General features: G+C 29.0%; 2 protein-coding genes across 3 annotated transcripts in view; one reads left to right on the plus strand and one right to left on the minus strand.

Moving 5' to 3' along the window:
• The window catches only part of LOC129988458 (transmembrane protease serine 6-like), a 72,170-nt gene extending 55,053 nt beyond the window's left edge, over positions 1–17,117 (plus strand). The window contains exons 7-9 of the mRNA XM_056096688.1: positions 8,358–8,523; positions 14,107–14,249; positions 16,874–17,117. Coding sequence (XP_055952663.1) covers positions 8,358–8,523; positions 14,107–14,249; positions 16,874–17,059 — 495 coding nt within the window. The 3' untranslated portion in view covers positions 17,060–17,117. The remainder of the gene's footprint in view (positions 1–8,357; positions 8,524–14,106; positions 14,250–16,873) is intronic.
• Positions 17,118–18,219: 1,102 nt separating this feature from the next.
• The window catches only part of LOC129988090 (bifunctional heparan sulfate N-deacetylase/N-sulfotransferase-like), a 133,627-nt gene continuing 124,889 nt past the window's right edge, over positions 18,220–26,957 (minus strand). For both annotated transcript variants that reach the window (XM_056096215.1, XM_056096214.1), the window contains 4 exons: positions 26,137–26,311; positions 24,346–24,516; positions 23,807–23,916; positions 18,220–20,814 (listed from right to left, as the gene is read on the minus strand). In XM_056096215.1, the coding sequence (XP_055952190.1) occupies positions 20,589–20,814; positions 23,807–23,916; positions 24,346–24,516; positions 26,137–26,311 (682 nt within the window). In that variant the 3' untranslated portion in view covers positions 18,220–20,588. The remainder of the gene's footprint in view (positions 20,815–23,806; positions 23,917–24,345; positions 24,517–26,136; positions 26,312–26,957) is intronic.

The following is a 26,957-nucleotide window of genomic DNA, read 5'->3' on the forward strand; positions in this document are numbered from 1 at the left end:
TTTATTTCATGTTCCAGAAGATTCTGGACATTTCTTTAGTTTACGAGACAAGTGTTCTGGACTTTTCTTACTGTCTCCAGAAAAGTATTCTGGAACTTTCCCTGCTAGTATAAAAGCAGAAGATATGTCAGTCACTATGTTCTCAGTTCAGAGTTGAGTTAATAAATTGGTTTAGCTTTACTTCTTGTGTGTGTCATTGAGTTCCACACTACAGAACCTACGTGACATTCTTTGATGGAGGCGCCGGGTACGATTCCAGTCAGCTTGGAAACGGATTTACGAAGAAGCAACACGTCTTAAAGACCTTGAACCAGAATTTGGACTTTATAAGCCACCACCCAGAAAGACAAGGAAAATGCCTGTGGAACAGGAAATTAAACCGGTCATCCTGACACCAGCACAGCCACAATACAGGAATCCATCTGTATTTAAAGGACAGGACCCAAACAAATGGCTTAAAGAATATGACAGTGTCGAAATTCAGCAGATGGAATGGCATGACTTGTCTCGCAAATGTGTGCTTCTTCAGCGAAACAATGGTTCGAAAATAATGAAGATAAATTGACTTCCTGGGATGTATAAACGTAAACATTCTCAAGTTAATTCAAGTATGGAATCTAATATACGTTGTATAATTTTCTCCCATAAGTTCAGAATCATTTTATTATTCTGTGAAAGAGATGCTTATTTATTCTTTTATATTTTTTTCGTTAATATCACTTTCATTGTTAATTTTAATTTTTAGGGTACATATATGTAATGGTATTTTAAAATACTAATTTAAATCTTAATTTCTTAATTTTTATCTTAATTTAGCCTTTATTTAATTTTATTCTAAAATGTTCTTTTATTTCCTGATCCAGTTGTACTTTTTATTCAGTTATTTTTTACCCCAGCTCTAAAAAAAAACTGATTTTTGCATTTTCTCACGCTCCAAGCGAAGACATAAAAATCGAATATTTACAACATTCTTTTAAAGATGCATAAGATTCCCTCTCATAAGTCTACGCGTGTCAATGAAATCCTTATCAAAATCTCATAATAAAATCACTTAAGGGAAAAATTTCTGATACTTTGTTCCTGTATTGCGATGCGAACCGTCTGTTTATCAGTGCGTTTTCCCTACATAAATTATGACTACCCTAATTAAATAAATCGAAGTAAAATTTCAAAAGTTTCTTCTTTTCTGCCAAGCACTGTTAAAATATATTAACACACACATTCGTATATACATGTAATGATATTATAATTCTAATTTCAATTTAATTAATTTCCAAGATTTTATCTTAATTTAGCCTTTATAACTTCATTCTAAAAATATTCTCTTATTTCGTGATCCAATTACACTTTCGGTTTAACTTATTCCTCTGTAAAACTAATGCGCCATCAGTATTACGTATCAATTGAAAGTGATACTTTCTTTGTCCTTATCAGAGGTCAAAACATGTATTCCATCGGCGCGTGGCCGGAAATTCTATGTTATATAAGACTAGTGATCATTTTTTTCGCGCTTCTTCCCTTTTCTTACTTCTGCTTCTGCGCCGCGCTGCATCTGCTTGTAAATAATTATGCTTTCCTGGATAGTGGCAGAGAGAGAATAAAACGGAATTAAAAATACAACGTCTCGTCTGTGTCTTCAAATCTGCCTTCTACTTTTCAACAATAAATGTTACATATTATTTAGCCGATAGGATTCGAAATCCATTACATACATATGTATATATATTTCATTTCATGTAATTTTCGTCAAGCAATTTTCTTTCTACATTGGAATTAATTTTATTTAATAGCATTATTAAAAGTATAGCTTAAATTGTAATCGACTTATTTTTAGGAATTATGATATATTTAGTTAATATTAGTTTAATTATTTATTAATTATTTTTGAGTTAATTAATAAAAGTTTTTATTTTAATTGTAGGCCAAAAACTAATTTCTAAGCAATTAAAGATAGGCATAAATAATCAGTTAATAAAATGTTTTAAATGATATATAGAATTGTATCTTACATAATCAATCACTATATATATTAATACCTTCTTTCTATAACTCGTATTTAGTGAAATACTCTTGTTACATTAGCATTTTCAATTAATAGTTTCATCTACGATCAAAAATGAGTGACTTTTGAAAGTTTGAATCCATTCACTTAGGTCAACTAATGGCCTAATCTCTGTGCAGACTTTGGCGATTTGTCAATCTCGCACAAAAATTTGGGTTTCGTCATTATTTCAGGAAAGCTTGTAATGATTCAAAGGATATAAAATATAATTTTTTTCATCATTTAGAACATTTCTTTCATTTGGAAATATAAGCCTAACTTTTAAAGCTTAGAAATTAGCTATTGGGCCGTTATAATGGACATCCTGCACATATACACCAACGTGTTTGCAAAATCTTTATGCTAAAAAGATTATGCATACAAAAAATAATACAAGGGGAGTTCAAATGAAAAGGTCCGAAACGACACTGTGGGTATAAACGAAAATTTTATTCATAGGCCTGAGCACAACGATCCCATTGATTAAAGAGCCGAAGGATTCCTTGTTCCCAGAATTCCTGCGGCCGTGACGAGACCCAGTCCTTTACAATGTCCTTGAGTTCGCCGTCCGAGTTGAAGTGCTTTCCTTTAAGATGTTTCTTCAGGGGACCAAACACATGAAAATCCCAGGGCGACATGTCCTAGCTGTAGGGCGGATGGTCGAGCTGCTCCCATTTGAACTTGACCAGTTCCGCGTGTGTGACCCTGGAGACGTGTGGTCGCACGTTATCATGGAGCAGAACCCCACCCTCCGTGAGTAGCCCCGGTCTTTTGTTCTTGATGGACCAGCGTAGACTTCGGAGTGTCTCACGGTACACATCGGAATTAATGGTTCTTCTGTGTTAGAGGAATTCAACCAAGTAGCGGACCTTGGACGGCGCTCTTTATAAGAGCCTCTGCTCTCACCTACGCATGTCGGTGTCCGCGCATGCTCAGATCTACGCCGGAAACCCCAATCTCATCCCTATATGTCTCACTACCTTCTCCCATAGCGCCATATGCAAATATGTTAACGGTTACGTTGTTACGACATTTTGTACCTTTTCATTTAAACACTCCTTGTATATTCTTGACATAATATCTTCCGATTTGCCACCAGCATTGTTTTGAACTACTCTCTATTTTTAGATTAAAATATGAAAATTATTCTAGCTGAATAGTTTTTTTTCTCTTTGAATTTTAACTGTCTAAATCTGAATAAGATTGCATTTGCTCAAAATTCATTATTATTCAACTAAATAAATATGAGCTTACTTTTGGATTTCTTACGTAAGCATACATTCGAGTATATTTATTCAGTTGAATAAGTATGGTCGAAATACAAATAGCGTTAACATAGAATCATAGCTCAGTGTCAACTGTCATTCTTGACGTGTCATATAATTGAATATTTAATTACAATTTTAGATTATATGAATATTTAATTACAATTTAGTGAACATTTAATTACAATTTTAGACGTCCTATAGATTGTCTCTATTGAAATTCATAAGATTTAAATGTTATTAATTTCAAAAAATATTTTTTTAATGAAAATTCAATTTTCATTAATTATCCGTGCAATTCTCCATCGGTGGCACATGCCAATAGAGCTATAAAATAACAAAAATAAAAATGTAATTGGAAAATTTAAAAAATATATATATTGAATTCAAAATAGTTGAATTAACATTATTTTGTTATAAAATAAACCATTTTTAAATTTTTCTCTTTTCTTCACTGTTTTCAAATAAATTGAAAAGAATTATTTTTCGTCAAATAAATTAGATGAATACATTTAAATAATTCCAAACGCAATTTAATATTAAGCATCTTAATCTTTGTTGAAAAAGAAAAAAAAAATTAAACGTGGCAAATTGGAGAAAGATAATTAAAGAAATTACAAATTGGTTTGAAAATCTAATATTTGAAAAATTCTGCATATTCACTGCCATGTTTCTGAAATCCATTCTTTATTACCAATAATTCAAATGGGACAATCCATAAAAATTTTGTTGAAAAGACCCAAATCCCCACAATCAGATTCACAGAATAGTTTTTCCTGCTTCAAACTATTCTGCATCACAGACAGATCGATATCCTTGTATTTCTTTTAAAGACACTTTGCCAACTGGCAAGATTTCAATGAATTCTTAGTCCATTTCTACAGAATGAATAATTTTATGGTGTAATTCGGTGTCAGAACTAAAGAAATATATTTCATTCACATTATGAATGAAAGATGGTAACTATTAAAGTTCCGCTTCCAAAAACAGCATTTACAGAGAAAATGTCATACATGAAGAAGCAAACACATTCTCATCCAAAATTATAATTTATGCAAACGATTTATATATGAATCAGACGATTATATCGCAAAATATAATCACTTAAACAATACATTTTGGCACCATGAAAAGAATCGTTTTTCTTTTTCTGTAACTAGACCATTTCTAATTTTTTTTCTTTTCTAAGTTCAAATCTGCAATAATATTTACGATTCACTTAAACAATACATTTTGGCACCATGAAATGAATCGTTTTTCATTTTCCTTATCTGGACCATTTCTAATTTTTTTTTCTTTTCTAATTTCAAATCTGCAATAATATTTACAATTCTATTTTTTAAGTATTTTTTAGATATAAACAATATTTTCTCTATCAGCAAGTCAGTAAGTTTTAATTTAAAATTAGAAGCGCCAATAAATCTTATAAAATCTTAATAAATTTATTTTAATTTATTATGCTTAAATTAATTTTAAATTGCTTTCAGATTTAGTTTTTTCACAGTTTCTGTTATTCCATTTTCCCTTTTAATTATATCAAATGTAGTATTTTTGTTAAATGAATTGATTATCGCATGTAGTTGCTTTATTAATTTTCATCTGAGTTTTTTAATTTTTAAATGATTTAGCTCATGCTTTGAAAAAATTATTGAATTTTGCAGATTCTTAGAACAAAACTTCTCTGTATTAAATTTAATAATTTTAATTAGTTTTGAAATTTTGAACCATTGACTGAATTAATTTCAATTTTAAGGAAAACTTATTACATATCTTATTTTTGTAAATAGTTTGTGTACTTTATGTATAGTGAAATATCGACTGGAGTAAAAATGTATTTATTACTTTTACATAAAACAAGATACATTACATCTTGCTTTAAAATTTTCTGTGAATAATCTCTTAAATAATTTGTCATAATTTAAAAAGAACATGGCTATAAATATAATATCGTTTTTTTAAATTCTTTTTTCCACTTTTAAAAGTTGATCATTTGATTATCAGAATTACATTACTTCTTTAAAAATAATTGCTGTTTTAATGGAAGCCCCTTAAAAAAATGGCTTTGATGAAAAAAAAAATGGTTTACATTTCATAATATCGCTTTTCAATTTGATGGTGTAATTACTCATCACAACAATTTATAAAGAAGAAAAAAGCCAAGAAATTCGAATATTTAATTAAGAATAACAGTTCTTATCTTTTAAGTTAATAAAGTTTATAGATTTTGCAAGAAAATGTTAGGAATATATCAGTGACCTAATACTATATCTAATTTATTAAGCCGAAGCCTCATAGTGGATTTTATATAAATTGCTTTAAGTCATAAGCGGATGTGGATTTGATTATCATATGCCTACTTATAATACTTTTTTTTTTTTTTTTTTGCGACTATGTCTCTTTTGTTGATGAAATACTTCTATCTCTTTACTTTTTGTGTTTATAGAAGATTTCAAGAGGCCAGTGGGAGTTATTACACACAAATAATCCTTTAGTCCATCTCATGTTCTTTTCGTATTTGTAATTTTAAATAAAAAATAATTTTGGTAAATGAATTTATACTTATAATAGAAAGTGCTTACGTGTGCGCACCTACAATGTCTAGACAACTTTATCGAACATACAACCATAAAATTTGGCAGTTAGATAACATTAATGATGATCCACCGCACTTCGAAATACAAATTTTAAAATTTTATGTTGAAATATTTTTTTATCAATATTTTGTGTTTGGATAATTTTTTAGCCGTATTTGCCGTTGTATAGTTTTTAACAATCAGTGTATCATTAGTCTACAAAATCAATTGCCGATCTAAAACAATTATCTGTTATCTCTAATATATTTTATTTAATTTTTTTAAATTTTATTTTTTCCGATAAATTTTAAAATTAAAACTCTGATTCTAGCATCCGACATTCTTATTCTATTATCATTTTCAATTTCTGGAAGTCAGTTTTCAAGCAACAAATTAAGAAGTAATTCTTAATTTAAAACAAGAAAGATCAAAACACTCTTTTCATTAATTTTTAATTAATTGCTTACTTGAGATGAATCCAAAGATTTTTTTCTTTGATTCATGGCAGAAAAGTGGATCCACGAAGAGAAATTTACTTTTTCACTAATTTGGCAAGACTCCAAATCGGGAAATTAAATATCATGAAAATTATAATTTAAATTTTAATGCCACCATTAACCGAAAATTTTCTCATTTCACACACTCTCTCTCTTTTTAGCTTGTCTTCCTTTTTAATTATTTTTATTTCGATCTTTATCGTCTTTAATTCATAAGCAATATCACTGCTCCCTAAAAAAATGAATATGAAAATTTACGCGTTTTCACAGATTTATTTTATTTATTGTGATAATTATTTATCTGATATTCATTATGTTGCAGGCAATGCCATGTGGGTTTTGCTAGTTTTTCTAATAATAAAAGAGAATACTTGCACATGCTCAAACTCGTGTTTGCGCTTTACACGACAGGCCGTTTAACCTAGAACTATCATATACGACACAGATATACTTTGAAGGATGGAAATATGAATCTCAAAGCAGTTTTTGAAGTTTTAATTATTAAAAATATATCGATATTTTGATATTTTTCGAGATAATTCTCAAAAGTATTATTTTATTTTTTAACCCTTATCGTGGCAAGATTGCTTTTTTGAAGAAAAGCAAAAAAAAAAAAAAAAAAAAAACGTATATAGGTAGCTTCTTTACGCTATAAAATGCATCAAAAAATAAATTAAAAAAATCGAGTAATAAAAATCGTTTAATAAAACTAAGTTAAAAATTATTTTATAGTGGTAGTATATTTTTATAAAGTTGTATGTATGGTATACTATACAAAATGAACATAAGGGTTAAAACTGATTTCTTGACTGAAAGTGAAACTGTATCACCATTTTAGAATTGTAAAAAATGTCTGTTTAATGACATCGATTTAACTAACGGGTAATTTTTGCTAAATTTATAGCAATTTTTAAAATTATATTTTTGCATAATTTTTAATAATAGATTTAACCATTGAATTGAAATTCAAATAGTTTTCATTGTTCCATAAAATATTTAGTCGCTTGATTTTCTCCTACAGTGCTGAAAGCTAAGGAGGTCAAATGTTGTTTAATATCTGTGTAGTTTACATAAGGAATAACAAAACGAAGATGCAATGCTTTGAAATTTAGATTGTCTGAAAAGCTTTGTTTTTAATAGCACTGTGGTGTCATGATTCTTGATTCCTTTACGATAATTCATAATCTATTCATATTCATTCATTAGAAAAGGTGTAAAGAGTATTAAAATAACACGGCCTTAATAACCACTTGAGGTTACTCCTCTCCGCTTAATTAAGGGTCGCGGTGACCTGGTGATAAGGTCTCTTATTCAGAACCGAAAGGTTTCAGGTTCGAGACCCGATTCCACCGAAGAACCGTAGTGTAAGCGGGTCTGGTGTACGTTAAATATGTCCGGGCCAAACGTCTCCCTCCGGTGCGGTGTGGTGTTTAGAGAGGGCGCCAGCTCGGGTGTCGTCCTCGTTATCTGACAGCGGTTCTAAATTAGGATGTCCGTCCCAAAATAGCTCAAGTGTTGCTTTTAAACGGGACTCAAGTGTTGCTTTTAAAGGTATTAATTAAAGGTATTAAATTTGAATGACTGGAATGGCATGACAGCATTAGTGAAGCTCCATCACCGGCCACGATACAACCCTTACAGTGGAACGAATGTCCGGTCATCGGTAGGAGGTAATTGATTCTGATCATTTCTATGCTATCTTGGCTGGAGAGAACCAACCACCATACTGGAAATTTCTCATCTTCATACTTGAGGTGCCCCCCCCCCCCGGTGAGAGACACGGCTTTAGTAAATGTGATAGTTTGAAGTTTAAAAAGTTTTATTAGGAAATTTATGACCATCATACTATAATAATATATTTAATTGAAATTAAGCGCAACTAATATTCACGTCAATTTAGTTTATCTCCAAAGGTGACAAATTATAAATAAAATGACAAGCTATAACAAAATTAGCATAATTATTCTTTTTATCATTCCAGTTTGAGAAGAATGGGGAATTCGATATGGACCATGATATTGCTCTGCTCAAACTGAACGCACCTGTGAAATTCACCAAATATGTCAAGCCCATCTGCCTGCCTGATCCTTACACACAACTCAGCATCATTGACAACTGCTACGCAATAGGATGGGGAGCTACAAGAGGTTTTCCTTTGTTTTTAATATGCAATACAACCAAATGAAAAAATATTATACATCTTAACTAGATATAATCTTAACTATACCATAAACAGGATTTCCACTAAAATCTTTCTACCCCAAATTCACTTGAGAATGACAGTAATTGCTGCCACAAACTTGATGTCTAATTATAGTATAGTGGTCATACGTTACAGATTAAAATCTATTACAACGCCATCTGGTGACAAACGTCAGTATTAGCTGTTCTTATCTCAAAAGGGGTTCAAAAACACGGGGGAAAAGTTAATCACAAAATTATAGAGCATCAGCGATTGAGTACGTAGTGATATTTTGAAAACAACAAAGTTAGGAACGAAACGTGTAAAACGTAAATTTGTTTGATCACGATTTCCAACGCTTTGGCGCAGAAAAGCATTGGCCATGCTTACACGATGAGATCGATTACAACACCACCTTGTAACAAACAAGAGTATTAACGTTCCTATCTTAAAGCGGTTCAAGACATGTGGAAAAGGAGAGACATCACAAAATTATGGAGTGTTATTGAACATGTGGTGGTAACATTATAAGCCAGTTAACAACTTCCGGAGAAGAGTGTACACTTTTGTCTACTGGCTTTGTTACTCGGCTACGAACCCTAACGTTGTGAGTTCGAACCTCAACCCGCACATTGGTGACCCTGGTTCTGAACAACCGCATCCTTCATTCAGCTGTCGTGGCTCCATCTACCGGCAGCAACCACTCACACACGCTCGCCGTCGCCTTGGCGCGATAACAACGTTCGTCGCTCGCCATAACGCCTGGCGCGATAATCACGTTCGTCGCTCGCCATAACTGGCGCGATAAACTCTACCGACTCACTGGTGGGGGACTGTTGTGGTGGTAACATTATAAGCCAGTTAACAACTTCCGGAGAAGAGTGTACACTTTTGTTTAGTGGCTTTGTTACTTGGCTACGAACCCTAACGTTGCGAGTTCGAACCTCAACCCGAACAAACACTTTAAAAGCAACAAACAAAAACACTTCAAAAGCAACAATGCTAGGAACAAAACGTGTAAAACGTGCACTTGTTTGGTCATGATTTCCAACACTTTTACATTGGAAAAGCATTAGCAATAAAACAGAGCTATTGGTCACTAGCAGATGCTTTTATTTTCTGTTTGTGCTAACAACTACGCCATTAAGAAGGACGTTTATTGTTTAAAATATGATTCTTTCATCTGTAGTCGCGAGTTGTTACTTCACGAGTTTGGAAAATCGCTTACCAAATAAAATGCGTGTTTTACACGTTTTGGTCTTAGAATTATTGCGCTCAAGTTGCCTTATTTGTACTAAATTAAAGACGCTCTATAGTTTTGTAATTGACTTTTTCTAGTCTTTTGTACCCTTTTTGAGATAGACACGCTAACTCGAATGTTTGCTGCTAGGCAGCTCTGAAATTGATCTTACCGTCTAGGTATGGTCACGTTACGTTACCTAATCAACAAGTTTGTGGCGATAGCTGTAGCTGCTCTCAAGTTAATATAGTTTAGAAGAGATTTAATGGATACCTTTTGATAGATGCAGGCTTCGGCTGTATTATTTTATCCAATATTCCTCAAAGAAGCAATTTTCTTAAAAACGACTTTTCCAATCAAACATTGCAAGCTTTCCATCGCAATGATTAGTTGGAATTTATTAGTATTGGCCAGCACCAATTAAATCATTTATGATTATGATCCAAATATAGTTCGAATTCCATAATTTTTATATTTCAAAAATTCAGAATAATTTATCACTAACTTGGTAAAAATAATAGACCTAACAAACAAACAAAAAAAAAAAAAGAGAGAGAGAGAGAGAAAGAAACAAACAAACGCAACCATAATGCATTAATCACGTTTTCAAGGGATTAATTCAATGCCGAATGTATAAAAGAAACGCATATAAACATAATAAAAATTCTTCTCTTTGAAGATTAAGCAGAATATTTAATTTTGTAGCAGGTTTCAAAGATCAATTGTCAAATCAAGTATTAGAGTGATACGTACACTACGGCAAGATGGAAGAAAGAAAAAAAAGTTCGTGAGATAGTATTTAGAACTTATATGTGTTTGAAAAAAAGATTTCACCAAAATCTAGCAGAACCAGCATTTATTTTCTCCGCGTGATTTTCACGTATTACTGCCACTTCAAAATTGATAGTTAAAGCTACAGAAATTAGACCTTGAGCAGTGTCAGAAAGTTATAAATTCGCGCAAATCACAAAATTCAAGTTTGGGAGAAGTTTGACTTCAATAGATTTGAAAATAATTAATAGTAAGAATGTGGATAGTTTAAATATTACACCTATATATATATACATTTAATATATATATATTATATTACATATAATATATATATTACATATTTAACACCGTTATCCATGTTATCAAGAATTTACGATTCCATAATCCCTAGAGGCGGCGGCAGAGATTTGAAGACAAAGAGGAAAGCCAAATCTGACAGGAGGCAAGCACAATATCTCTACTTTGGCTTCAAAATAACACATAATAATTAATTTTACATATATTTAAAGAAAATCAAGTGTTATTTAGCTTATTTTTTATTCAGATGCTGATCCTTTCTTTCATTGTTAAAATTTACAAAGGTATTTGTAAAAAAAAATGTCCTCAGTTTCTTTTACTGACTATTGAAAAATCGTCAGTATTTGAGTCTATTTCTTTACGAGACTCTTGAGATTTAATTTCTCTTTTCTCTGAGATCTAATTTTAGAAAAAATATGGTTATCTTTCATTCCAGATTGTAGTATATAGATAGAAACACTGATTGTGTCAGAATGACGTGTCATGCTAAATGAACAAATGCATACTCTTGCTATTTTATATCAGAAACTATATAAAAGGAATCTTGAAACAAAAAGTTTTATAAAAGAAACTTTTTTGAAATCTAGAATAATAAATAAAACGCATTCGATGTTTTCGCCAAAAATCGATTTTTCTTCGTAGTCCCCTACCTAAAATATTTATTAAATAACGATTGCAACAACAAGCAGGAATTCAGATGTGTTTCAAATCCGAGGAGAATAAGTTCGCGTATTCAACAAAAATTTACTATAGTTCGGACAACAATGCGGGAAAGATACAATGATGTTGTTTCTTAAGAAGGCTGGAGAAAATATTTTGTAAATATATGTACAAACTTACTATTTTATGTAAGATATGAAAAATATTCTTATGAAAAAATGGACTGCTAAAACGTTAGATCTCCCAAGTATTTATTTTTCAGTATATATTTAAGCTTAAAAAACCAATGCATTTTTTTAAAAAACAATTAGATCTTGAATATGAATTCCCTATCTTCGTTTTTAGGTATGTGTTCTTATGGGTAAGTATTTTTTTAATTCGAAGTTATTTCAAGCTAATATTCTTCCCATAAAGTGAGTTTTATCCCTTTAGTTACATGCGTTGGTGTTTCTTAACCCCTTCGTATACAATGACAAGTTTGACTCACGCATAGAATTATTAAAATTTTAATTTTAAATCTACAATTGAGTAAAAGTATTAAAATGCAAAAATCACTTGAAAACGCATCATTATCTCAAATGCCCTTATATTATTCTAGGGATTAAAATAATAACAATTGCCACAAATAAGATCTGCCATCTAATTAGGAAGTTAAGTAAATTCGTATATCAAAGTGTTAACGTGTTATTTATGAATATTCTATTAATAACTATTTTAATCATCTTTTTATCAATACATCTTTATTCAAAGTATATTAAAAATTTAGAAGCATTTGAAATTATATAGTTTTTGCCTCGAATAGTAAGGGCAAGAAAAAAATAATAACGATATGTTCTCCGATTATATAGTCATAATATTGAATGCAGAGTCTGAAAAATTTAGGTAGTAATTTATTTAACAAATTTAGTATATATTTGGATAAACTCTTTTAGTGTAGCTAAAAAGTTATCATACCACAAATTTTTTTGACGTCAATTGCAGTTGCAATATTTCTTTAGTGTAATAATTGCAGCCTGATAAATTAGATTGTAAAAGAAAACAAATATTTTACTTTTAAATAAACTTAATTTACAATTATAAAATTTACTTACTCCAGTGATTTATAAAGAATTCACATAATTTGGCTACTGCAAAATAACTCTTTTTAGCATGCATATTCATAAGAGTGTTTTATGAAATTTAGTTTTAATATTAACTAGATTTTAGTCAGACAATTCTCATAGAGAAATGAATAAAATAAATTTATCTATTCGTTACCGAAGAAGTAACAATTAGATGAATAAGAAGATGATTAAGTCTAGAACTTGAATTTGAATGATGAATTATGGTGAAAACTCTATCGTCCTATTCATGAATAATATAAAATCATCAATTCCTCTAATAATTCCACTGGAAGGTAATCGAAGTGTTCGACGAAAACAAATTTTTTCCATAATCTATGATAAAATCTTAATCGAAGGACAAAGATTAGTCGGTAAAAATGTGACATCTTATTCACTTGCCAGCTTACTGAATATTCTGCTAAATATAGTATAAATTATATGCTGAAAGAACATTTTAACATTTAAATCAGATAAATGAGAATTTCGACTAAACGTTGTCGATATCCATCTCATTGAATTCTTAGTCGATGGATCAAAATGTTTTGACAAAATGTGACATGTCTTATTCACATGTCGCCTTATCGGTTACACTGCCAAAAGTAGTGCAAATAAAAAGCTTGATGAACAACATTTGAATCAAATACTGAAAATTTGTGGATATAGTCTTCGACATTCTCACATTCAGTTCATAGTCGGCCACCCAAAATTGTCGGCAGAATTCAATATCTTATTCATTTGTTGAATATATTGCCAAATATAGTGCAAATTATAAGCTAAATGAACGACATTTGAATCAGATGTCTGAAAATCTCCGAACTTAACGTCTTCGATTTCCATTGCATTCAGTTCTTAGTCGGCCTATCAAAAATTGCCCACAAATTACGGCATATTACTGACCTACCACCCCATCGATTATTTTGAAAAATGTAATCAAAACACTTTACTCATTATTTGGATATTTCGACTGTTTACAATATATTAACTTTAAGATGGTTTTGAAATAATCATGTGCGATAATGAGCAACTCTCTACAACCATTCTGAAGTGGCGAACACTTTTGCCGATCAAACTCTCAATCTCTCGCCGACGGGGGGGAGGGGGGCAAGAGGCTGCCGACAGGGGGGAAATTGTACTTCTCCCCCCCCCTTGCTACCGCCGCCTTTGAGAACTCCCACTGCCATTTAAAATTATCTTAAATAGCTTTTGGACTATAACTTAAGTAAATAATAAAGAATAGATTATCCTCCTTATACCAGGAGGATCATTTATTTTTTTGAAATTACTCTCCTTCTGATATCTGAAGGAGGATATTTTTGTAGGTTTTCAAAATTATTCTTGTAGAAAGATAAACAGACCATTATTTCAAACACTGTGAATGATATTTTTCATCTTCAAAGAAAATAAAAAAGCTTGCTAAATGAACGAAAATTTAGCAAGCTTGGAGCAAGATTTTATTAAAACTTCTATAATATTTCAGGCACTGGCAGCTCAGATGCTCTGAAACAAGCTTACCATCCCATTCAATCGACTGTACTTTGCTCCAGACTTGTAGGAGGAAGTTTTAATCCCCAGACTATGATTTGCGCCGGCAGTATGGCGCCACTGAATGGAGTTTGCCATGTAAGTACAATTTTGCACTTAATCGATTTTTTTTTGGATAATTTTTTTTAATAAACTTTTCTCATCTAGACTTTAATATTAATTATAAAAAATAATTCTATGAAAGTAATTTTTCTGTTTCGTAGTTACAACAAAATTTCGACACAAATGTCGTGCATTGGTTAATGCATGTATTTAAATTATGAGCTGAATGTTAACAATTGCTCATCTTTATATCCAGATTGCTCAATACTGGATCAATTGTTTATAACTGTCATCATCAAAGTTGAGAATGTATGGCAAATCACGTAAGCCAACGGACGCACTAGGAATGAGCTGAAAAAAACTAGCCATTCTTGCTTCTTTACCTTTTTAACGCCAATAACTACAGCCATAAAAGTAGTCTCTAGAAAATATTGAATGGGCTATATACTATTCAGTGAAATCTCTTTCATCGTGTGCTAGTACTAGAAGAAGGAGTAAGTGTATTAGTCTCGAAAACTATGCTGGAGAATTCTAAAATGTAAAAGTATTGCGAATATCGATTTGTAATTCATCGAATGTTCATGAAAGATATCAAAATATCGAAAAATACGTGAACGCAATTTTATTGGCTTAAGTTGTTTAGTTGGCTGTTCTAAAGAGGCTTGTAAGTTTCCAACCAGATAAAAGCAGGTGGGATGGGGGGGATATTAAAAACGCTCCAATTTTGTGTTTATATGGAAAATAACCCTAATTTGAGAGAGAAAACTTTCAATAAACATCCTATATAATAGGTTGTCGAAAGTTATAATAGTTTAATAAAGTCAGGAGTAAAGTCAAAGTCAATAAGTCAAAATTTGGAAATGTTTTAGCAATTTTTTTAAAATTAGGCCAAAATTTTTGAAACATATGTTCAAAATTTTTATGACTTTTCTACAGGTTAAAAAAAGGAACAGATGGTAACAATTAAAAATCGATATATTAATTCTTTTTTTTTTTAATTTAACTTTGTCTGGAAAAAAAATTAGGGGCATCGAAAAATGGCTATTAGTACTTTTCAATCAGCCAATATTCGTGTAAATTTAATTCTGAAAATAATAATAATAAGGCTAACGAAAACTGTTCTTTTGTACTTTTCTATCAGCCAAAATTCGAGTCAATTTAGCTTTGTCTGAAAAAAAAAAAAAAAAAAAAATAGGGTCATCGAAAAATACTTGTAAAAACAAAAATCTGAAGTGCGTGTGTGTGTGCGCGTGCACGCGTATGTGTGTGTTTTAACACTCTGCAGACTAATCTATTTGACCTACAGCTACCAAATTTGGCACACACATACTTTGTAGGACAAAAATATGCATTTTGGAGCGATTTTTTAAAAAAATATTTTTAATATTAATTTATTAAAAATAAAGCTGAATTTTGAAGATTTCCACAATAACCTCCGAAAATATTATCGCACAGAAATAAATTTTACATCGTTTCAAAATTTAAAGCTATATACCGTTTTAATTATACCAATTTAATAATCGTGCAAATTTTTCTAGAATTGTAGCAATTTCTTTAAATATTTTATGCCTAATTTCCAATAACAGATTACAATGTTGCCCTGAAGTTCAAATCGTTTTTCATTGTTTCATCAATTATCTAATCGGATGATTTTCTTCTATTGTTGAAACGTAAAGGAGGATTTTATTCGATATTTGTGTAGTCTTCGGGATAAAATTACATAGGAGGAGGACGAATACAAAAGGAATAAAAAAATTGGAAGGAAAGTACAGTGAAATTTAGAAGATAGATGAACTGGACATTTATGCTTTTAATAATGCTATGACGTCATAAAATCGATCTGTATTAAAAAGGTTTCATGTACACAGTGAGCGGAGCATATCGAAGACAATAAAATAATACGATTTTAATATCTGATAATTTCTTGGAGTCATGGACATGATGTCTATAGGATTTAAATAAAATTAGGTATAACCAATGATCCTGGCGAACCGGGTGATCACCGAAAGCGACTAAATGTCCTTTATTGATAGAAAAGGATTCAGTAATGACCTTCCACTAACAAGGACGATTCAAAAATCAATAAAAACTAAAGAATACATCTTACAATATTTAAACCATCGTCTTTGAAAAAATGTGGTTGCACTTTAAACTGTATATATAAAAAAAAAAAAAAAAACCTTTTTATGCAATAATTATTTCAGAAGTTCCAAGTTCACTGGTATCTATTGGAAAAGTTTCTGTATACAATTAACCAAGCACATGAAAGAAATTAAAATTATATCTTTTGATACCTCACAATTTTGACGAATCATAAATATTAAGTTATATCAAACGATTTAACCGAAATCAAATATAACAATTATTGCCAGCGAATTAGCTGGTCTCCATAGACGTCTAGATTACTCATATCATTAGAAAATGGACTCGAACATTACGTAATCTTACACTAACAAAGACGCTTTAAAAATCAATGAAAAATAATTTGTTAAAAATTACAGGATACATCAAAGTCTTTAAAAAGATAATTATTTACACTTTAAGCTGGCCTATAAAACAGAAATTGTAAAATAAGGTTGTGTAAAAGTTGTTAGATAGAGGCAAATCCGAATAAACATCTGTAGCACTATCATAATTTCAAATTGTCTTTGTTATTATAGGGTGACAGCGGTGGCCCACTACTTTGCGAACTCAACAAAGTCTGGAAAATCGTAGGGGTTGCAAGTTACGTTACCGATGGCACAGGAACTGAAGGATTGTGTGGTTTGAAGGGTCGACCGAGCGTTTTCAATAAAATACAAGTAAAGTTGGGATGGATTAGAAGAATGATTAACCGTTACACTTAATAAGATAAACCGCAATAAATTTAAAAGTAAAGCAAGTAAATAAATAATTTTTTTTTCAGTGTTATTGTTTTATTTAGATCATTATCCGATTTTTCACCTAAGATTTAAAATTCATAGACAATTATTAATATCTAAACAGTTACATATAATTTTATATATTCTGATGACAGGACATACAATCGATTATTAAGACACTGAAACACCACAAAAAAATTTAAATAAAACTTTTATAAATGCTAAATGTTGTCTTATCTTGATTAATAAAGATTTGATTGCACCCGGGAATTGAGTAATTGAAATCATGTTGGGTTTTTAATTCTTAACTGAATAATGGCGAACAGAACCATAGAGATTTCGACTCTATTCTTAAAAATAACCAAGGATAAGTTAATAACACTAGAATCCATATCATTCTTTGATACAGGTGATTATGAAAATAAGGGAACTGTTATTAACAGAAATAATGCTATCTGATATCATAGTATCCAGAAATTCTGTAAAATAATATTTGTTATATTAGCTTATTTCATTATCTTACATTTTTTTAATATATATATTATATAGATTACATTTCTGAAATACTAAAGTTATATAAATGACAATACTTGTACACGATGATAAATGAAAATTCCAAATGCTTTTTTTTTTCTCGTCCATTCATACTTTAAATCTCAAAGAGCCTTTTATATTATTAATACTAGATTAAAATGTTTTGTGAAAAACCCCAATCATATTTTCTAAGATAAAAATATACATTGGCTTAAGATATCCACTGGCTGGCTCATAATAATTTCCTAATTTTAAGATCTTACAAAGTAAAAATTAATACTAAATGCTTTACTTCAATTAGTAGGATATTTTATGAAGTCTATGCTGAGAGGGAACACACAGTGATGGGGGAAAAAATGCTAGTGTTTGGATAGAGTTATCAATAATTATTGAATATTCAACTAAAATTTCCATTTTATTATTTTTCAATTTTTAACTCTGAGATTCAAAGTAATATGAGCCTTGTAAATTAAAAATTGCAGTACATGTTTGAATTAGATAATTTATTTGAATTCATTCTGCTTGAAATATTTCACTAAACTTTAAATTAAAGATATATTCTAATGCATAAGAATAAATATTTTTGTTTTGATTATTCAAAAATCATCACATTTTCAACAGATGAAATAGTTTATTGACAGCCACACATGCATAAATACAGCTTCGATGAATCCATTTGAAAATTCAATCATTCTTACAAATGTAACAGTAACACTGGTATTTAATTCACAACATATCATATTACAGCATATCTATGGCTGAAAGACATCTAACATAGATTAAACTAGTTAACATCTTACTAAGTATGGCACTTTATGCACTTAAACACAACAGCAATAATTTAAACAAACAATGCCATGCAAGCCAGGAAGGTAGTCAACTTGTAGATCACTCTTCTGTGAGATCAATTTGCAATTAATAATTTTTTTTTAAATACGTCATTTTAGGCTTTATACAATTTGAATAGAATTTTTTTTAACCTATGCTATGATTCAGGTACATTTTTTTTAATGAAGTAAGTACCATTTTCCTTGATAATAAAATGAACAGGTTAGATATTTCATGCTTTTGATTTCTGCACAAATGTAGCTCGGGAAGTTTCTAACATACAAAATATGATTTTTAGAGATCGATTTCCATTTCACATACACAATTAAGAAAAAGACACGCCATTTATACTATACTTGAAATTACACTAAAAAAAAATATGACAACATAAATTACACTGATGACAAATATTTACCGACAACATTTGAAAAATACAAATTGCATTATTTCTTTTTACATCCAAGATATTTATGATATCATGAAAATTATATTTTCCATTTCTTTTTAAAATTAGATTTCTGGAATAACTCTTATTTGGTAAAATTTACCAACAAAAGCTTATTATATTAATATAAACAGAATAAGTTTCCATTTAATATGATTTCAATAAATTCAGATTAATGTACAACTATTTTATTTATTAGAATCTTGTAGCATTTTATAAACAAAAATAAAAATGAGCTCACATTAAATCACTTGACATTTGTGTACATCATTTATAAAAACTAATGGCTTACTAAGCAATAAAATTTTATTTGAAACTTTTTATAAGTATTCTACTTACTTATTAACTGAAAAAAATATATTTAAAAAATTCGAAAGTGAGAAAAGCAATTATAATAAATTAACATAAACCAATTAAATAAGAAAATGACAAATTTAATATAAAATAAATATACAAGCTGCCAATAAAACATCCACAATCCTTCAAAAATAATTGCAACACTACTTAAAATACACCCAATCATAGAGCTTGTTCATTGCAACAAAATGAAAAACATTTAAAATTTAAGGAGGAGTAACTAATGAGTTTTATTTAAAAAGTACTAAAAATCTAGATGAAAAATTTTAAGTACTAATCAGGATTAACAAAAACTTCACTGCTTCTAATCGAAAACAAATTCTGTTAACGTGGCGTGCCTAAAAAACCTTTTAAATATGGAAAACATTTTTTTATTAATTTGAATTTCAAATGGTATGAAAAAGCTTAATTAACATAAGGATATAAGTTAATAGCACACAAAAGAAAAATAATACATCATGATTGTGCAATTAATCTTGAAAAAATTTACAAATATGACTGAACACCAAAGCCAAATAAGTGGCTTCCATATATTCAATTTATGAGACATCACAGTGTAAACAGCTTTCACAGAAAGCATTATTTTCTACTGCACAATGCAAACTGTACAGATAAAGTATATTTAATTAATAATTATTATTAATTTCAGGGTTTTCTTTTACATTTTCAGGGAGGGGGGATTATTTTTTTTCATAAGTGAAAAATTGACAAAATCTTACACAGTTTAATATAAAGATACACTGCATGGGATACTGATTAACATACATCAGTACCAAAAAATAAAAACAACATTAGTACAATGAAACTATTAGGAAAGCTTTAAAACATTTGTGCCAACATTTAAAAAAAAAAAATTACAAAAATTAACATAATTCATTTCTAAATTTAATAATCTAATCAATACATCAATATATTGTAGTTCAGTTTAAAGTAAAATGGGGGCGGGATGATATGGATCAGAAATATGCCATTGTAAAGAGATTGTACAAATTAATATATAAAAACAGAATCTTTACAGATGTTAGCACAAATGGTTGGCAAACAAAAATTATCAACATCAATATACAAAAGCAGATTTTAAAAATGTTTTATAATATGTTTTGTACATAATGAATGTTACAGTATGAAAGATCATAAGTTGATCACAGGATTCTCTGTCTATGAAAATTTTGAAATTTAAAAAGCGACAATCATGTGCGCTGAAGATTGTCCACATCATGATTACATAGTCAAAACATAAAAATAAAATATTTTCTATCTTATATATTCCATAATAGGTCTGATCCAGTGTTCTGTGATGAATTCTTTGATCAAAAAACACCATAAGAATTTTTTAAAAATAATTAAAACTTAAGATCCATGCGATAAATCTTTCTCCAACCAAAAAGGTATGGGTTGTCTAAGTTTTGTGAGTAGTTTTGACAGAGCAATGTTGTGGGGAAGATAAAATGCCTTCAGGAACTTCTCTGTTTGAGGATCCATAGGGGGATACAGTCGACCTTTGCTTCTTCCGAGGCACTTGGTATTGTTTCGCTCTTGACTAACTTGACAGAAGAACCCTTTACGAGGATCATACCTAAAATGAGAAACATTCCAAGAATTGTAAAATCTAAAGAAATTTACTAAAAAAAATTAATGAAAAAAATAAACCTTAATTCATTAACACCAAAGTCTTGTTTATAAAACAATTACATTTCACTTCTGTGATTAAACATTCCAATGTTTCTTTACCAATTTGTCTAACACACCAGTATTGTCGAAAGGATTTTGATTTGATGACAAATGTTTATTTGAAAAATAGTTTCGAATAGTTTAGTTGCCAAGCCTTAGTTTTTCAAGACTTAGCTGATATGTTCGGACAATTGCTCAGGAATTGAGTTTCATATTTGAAAAAGCTACTGAAATGGTTAAGCTTAGTAAGCTCTGCGACTCAAGCTATTATAGCATGTGCTCTAATGAGATTGGAGTTATATAAGAACATTCTTCTCACATTTGAGTTTGTAACTTCTTACTGTTACTTGGATTTAAAACAAGGAGTCTGCATCAAAATTGGTAAACTATGTTTACAGAAACTTAATCAGTAAGTAATCAATTAAATATTTAAAAAGTATTTAAATATTTAATATTCCCAATAAAAATTATTTAAATATTTCCAATATTTAAAATATCCCCCAGATTAATTTGTTGTGGTAATGCAAAGAATTTGGAAGTGATTAAATTCTGACCTTTTAATAAATAAATATCTGTACAAAGAATTAAATGATTTTTTTAATCGATTCTCTGATTATTTTTGAAGAGAGATTTAATTTTACTACACAATATATTTTCAGGCTTTTCTAACAATTATCTAAAAGAAATTCACCAAAATCTACGTTTTAATTTGTTGAAAATTAATGGATTAATTGCCCAGTAAATTAAATTTGCACGAAAAATGAAAAATTTTAATTAATTTACATTGTAAATAATCCTTTAATAATCTCATAGAAAAAGAAAAAAACTAAGTATGTGTTGACCTTGCAGCATGAGAAATGGGAACTAAAAATTCAGAAGCAAAGGAAGTTACTAGCTGCAACAATGAACTTATTACTGGAATAGATGAGAATAGCAATTTAAATGAAATTACGCATCTAACAACAGTTTATAGTCAAGAATTTATTAATTATGCAATAGCATATAATATCTCAATAGTTAATTTTTCTGAAATTCTAAGCACTCTAATAATATTTTGGCCTAAAAGAATCTGGAATGTCATGAATCATGTTTACCTTAAAAACCAACCATGTGTATGCATGTAAAGAATTGTCGTAAATTTTTCCTGTTTGGTACTTCTGCAACTATAACTAAAGAGCAGAATAAAATTATAATTTTTATAAAGACTATAGAAGTCCGAGGGGGGCACATTTGAATTGTGTGTCTGAAATGGTAAGATATTATTCTGTTCATTAGTCTAAGCTTGCATATTATCTGACATTGCCAAACAAAGATTATTTTATAACCACCTTAAAATATTTTTACTGTTTATAAATAAATAAGAAAAAAGCTTATACAATCTTCCACTTACTTTTTGAATGAATGGAATGAATAAATAAAACTTCACAAAGATGTAAAATGCATTGTTTAACTATAACAACAAACTGTGTCTTTGAATAAACTGATGGACTCTTGTATATAATATTTCCTTGCCATGAATTAAGATTTGTGTAACATTAAGAACAGACAAACAGAATATAGTAGTAAATGTCAAATTACAAAAGTTCATCACAAGATAAAAAATTTATATTCCGGATAGAAATTGATACAAGTGTTGGCCGTTTAATTACCAACAGCAATTCTACATAAAATAGTTATTAACTGTTACAATATAGTATTCAAATATCTCAATTTAAACAGAACAATCAAAGCAAGAGACTAGATCAATAAAAATGCAATATTTATTGCTAGTTTGCAAGAAGATACTCTAATACATTATTATACATACACATTATACTTTTCATAAGAAATTAACTGATGAATAATTAATAAGCAATTAAATATATTACAGCACTTATATGTTACACTTTTAATATGCTCATAAATATTATTATGATTAGTAAATGCATCCATTATTAAATTAAAGATCTAAGAAAGTTATCAATCATTTATCAATCAGAATATTTAACTCTTTGTATTAAATCCAATTTGAATTTCAAATTTTGATCAAAGTTAAAACGAAAATTGTATAAGCAATTCTTTTAAAAATGAAAAGGACATTATGATGTGAACTTCATTAAATATCAAATGAATCTATTTTGATAAGTTAGGAAACATCAACAGTCATATTTATTATAACTTGCTATTTTGATCTATCCTCTGCTTTGTATCCCCTCCCATCCTCAATAACAAATACATTCATCTGTCTGAGATTGAGAGTCAACCATTATCTTCTCAAGAATGTTGGGAAATATTTAGTTGAAAAAGCTTTGAAACAGCAATATCCCCCCCCCCCCCATTTTACAGCAATAAAAAAAAAATGTGAAAGGTACAATATGACTCAAAATACAATAAGACCATCCCCCTCCCCAACACACAGAATTGAAAATTGAAACAAATATTATCTGTGTCTATGTTAAAGTAAAGATAATCTTTAATGATGTTTTTGATGTGCAATTTCCATGACCATTGGGTGGCAACTATCCAGCACCTAAATTCCCCTAAAATGACAATACTTGACTGTAGTAAGAACAACTTTCTACATTCCAGCCATTTGAAGAGTTAAAAATCAAGAAAGTTAATTATGAGCAAACACTCATTAAAAAATTAATAGCTATTTTACAATTATATTCTTAACATAAAATAGAGTGAGTCAAAACAAAATTTATCCAAATAAATTACTAACAAAACAAAGAACTTCATTAGAAAAATGCTTAAATCAAAATACATCCAAGTTTTGTTTTGAATGCTTAATTTCTATATGTACACTTAGAAATATATATGAGCTCATATGCATCTAATTTCTTTACACACATACCCACATCTTATTTATTTTATAAAATATTTAAATAATTTTTAATTGAAATATGAACACATACCTTAAGTGATCTTTATAATTAAGAAAAGGTTTGATTTTCAGGAACTGTTGCACTTTGCTCATTACAGATACTGGATCAGATTTCAGTTCTTCACCATCAATAATTAATAACTAAGAAAAATCACAATAGTATAAGTATCTTTAATAAGTACATAAAAGTAGAAATTAATAAAAGACAAAGTCTTAAAAATATTTCTCAAATGATACATATTAACAACTTAACAACATCAAGAAAAGAAAATAATAAATGATATTCATAAAGTGGCTTGATAAGATCAAAATACACAGCGAGATAAGATATTTACATGCCAATCACATACTCAATTTTCATTAATAAAAACTTAAGATGGTATTTTTCATAAAAATATTTTCCTTCTAATTTTTGAACAAACAAAGAACATATAAAATAAATTTGTTTTAAAATAATTTTCTTATGAAATTATATTAGTAAAATATTACAACAAAATCATATTATGAGATGAAAAATCAAACTACTGAAAGTTAACTCAATCACTAAAAATAACAATATTAAATCCTTACTTGTTGAGGCGAATAATAAGACAGCCATCTATCTAAATGTTGAGCATACATCCCTGGCATTAAACAACGGTTTCGAAGCTCTCTGAGTGCTTTATGACCTCTGTCACCTGTACTAACTATTTCTTGAAAACTATAGTTTAGAGCAGTTGGATCTTTATGGCCTCTCATATGCTATAAAAGAAAAAAAAAAAATTAATAAATTACGTATTTGGTAGAAAAAAATTAAAACTAAAATAATTTTATGTCAATTGACATAACTCTATAATAATTAAGATGAATGAATGCGTATATGTCAATGCATATTGAATCATCTAGTGTAGAGTTACCAAACTTGACACATATGTTTTGAAGGATGAGAATATGTACCTTGAAAAGATTTATTTGAAAATATAAATAGAATTTTAATTAAAATTTAAACAATATCTTAACATGTTTTTTTTTCAATAACTTTTAAGAATATTACAGCACAAAAAAGATTTTCATATTGAATTAAAATTCAACATTTATTTTATTCTTAAATATAGTTTAAGTGCATTTTACAATAATATATTTTTTTGCTGATGTAAAACTCAAATTGCTTTCAAATTGTTCAAATAATCAATATTCTATTCTGAATTTTTTTACCCCCAATTGTTGATGATCCAAATATGAGGGCTCATTTGTCCATGATGAGTAAGTTTCAGTATAAATTGTGCTTTTGATAATATTTTTTTAAATTCTGTTCTTACATTTAAGGTTTAATTTCAGAATCAAACATTGGTGATAAACTTTTTTTAAGTGGTTCCAGTTTCAAATATTGTTGCTCTTTACAGTGATATAATTAGATGTATAAAGATACAGGTAGAAAATATTATATTAGTTTTCATAGTATAATATTATGAATAAAATAAGGAAGGCTTCTAATACAATATGGACTATTTTCCTCATAAAATTTAATACATATATTGCTGACGAAACAAATGAAAACTTTAGCAATTATTAATCCTGATAAATGAGCAGGTTGCAAAAGATGACTACTAATGTAATAATCCTATTAATTTGTAAATCATCTTATTAAAGAGATACGATTACATAAGGCTTCTTTAAAATTTGACTTATGAATTTCTTCTACTATGGTATCGTATTTCTCCTATCCAAATCGTATGGCAGATCATGCTCGCTATATTTATTATTTTTACATAAATAGTTGTTATACCATCTGATCTAAACGAATCTGTAGAATGTGTGCTTAACATTAAATATCACAATAAATTATATTATAGTTTACAAGATTAAGATTTTCTTTTACATTTGATGTATGAATAAGGTATTAATAGGGTGTATGAAATATGTAGTGGAAAAACATGAATAACCCTAATTTCTATAATATATTATTTATCATGCAAAAATAAATGAAACATGATTTCAATAAACTTGGAAAACAATTGTACTTATTTATACATGATCTAAGCTACTAATTTGTCTATTTTTTACCTCCTCCTGAATAAGACCAATTTGTATTAATTTTACAGTCAGGAAACAGTGATCATTTAACAACAATTACATAAATATGTGACAAGTAACTGTAAACAAATATTTATAACTAATATAAATAAAATAATATGAAAAAATCCATTAAATGAACATCTTGCCGTATTAGCATTCACTTCATAATATAATAAAATGCAAACTGTATATGGAATTTCATTCAACATGATTTAGTTAGCATTTCATTTTCAATTAGTCATCATTTTAAATATCTTTGTAACCTAATAACATAATTAAGCTTAAAAGAAAATGAAGATAACATACTTGGTACCATGAATATGCTCTTTTGATAGGACTTATAAGAATTGTAATTATTTTAGCTGCCGGCATAAGTGCATGAGCTCTCATAGGTACTAGATCTCCATCAAAATATGTGGCACTCTTTTCAAACAAGTACTTGTCAGTGGAGTTTTTGGGAACAGGAAAGAAATTCATGTACCTTGAAAAAAAATTACATAGAGAAATTAAAATTCAGATAAAACAAACAATTTATATGTATTAACAATAATAAAAATTAATGCCAAATATGAAGATGTTTAATTAATTAAAACTAAATCAAGTTTAAAGAATCAATTAAAATTAAAGCATTCCTCAAGAGGGAAAAGGGCCTAAGATAATTCAATTGCACAATACTTTCCAAACTTGTGGTAAATCTACAAAAAAAAACAGACTGGAAATTGGGAGGTGAAAAAAAAAAAAAAAAAAAAAAAAAAAAAATCAAAGAGGATTGAGAAGAGGGAGTGAAATTAAATTACAATTAAAGCAACAAATATTTAACATATTCCTAGTAAATTAACACTAGTTAATATTTAAATAATTCAATGCAATATGTTCGAAGATAATAAACTGAACAATTTTACCTAGGTAAATAAGCATTGCTGGAAAATTAGCAATTATTTGAAATTTCAAGAGATTCCTCTTTAAAAATAGTAATTTTAAGAATAAGAGTTTTTTTTTTTTTTTTCCTCCTTTTTTATTTGCACATGCATGTATGCATATGGCAAAATACTAAAATTCCATAATTAAAAATACAATTCATCACAGCACGGAATTTTGAACAAAATTATATTTTAAAATAGTATGCA

Source organism: Argiope bruennichi, chromosome 10 (genome assembly GCF_947563725.1).
Source record: "Argiope bruennichi chromosome 10, qqArgBrue1.1, whole genome shotgun sequence".
Lineage (NCBI taxonomy): Eukaryota > Metazoa > Arthropoda > Arachnida > Araneae > Araneidae > Argiope > Argiope bruennichi.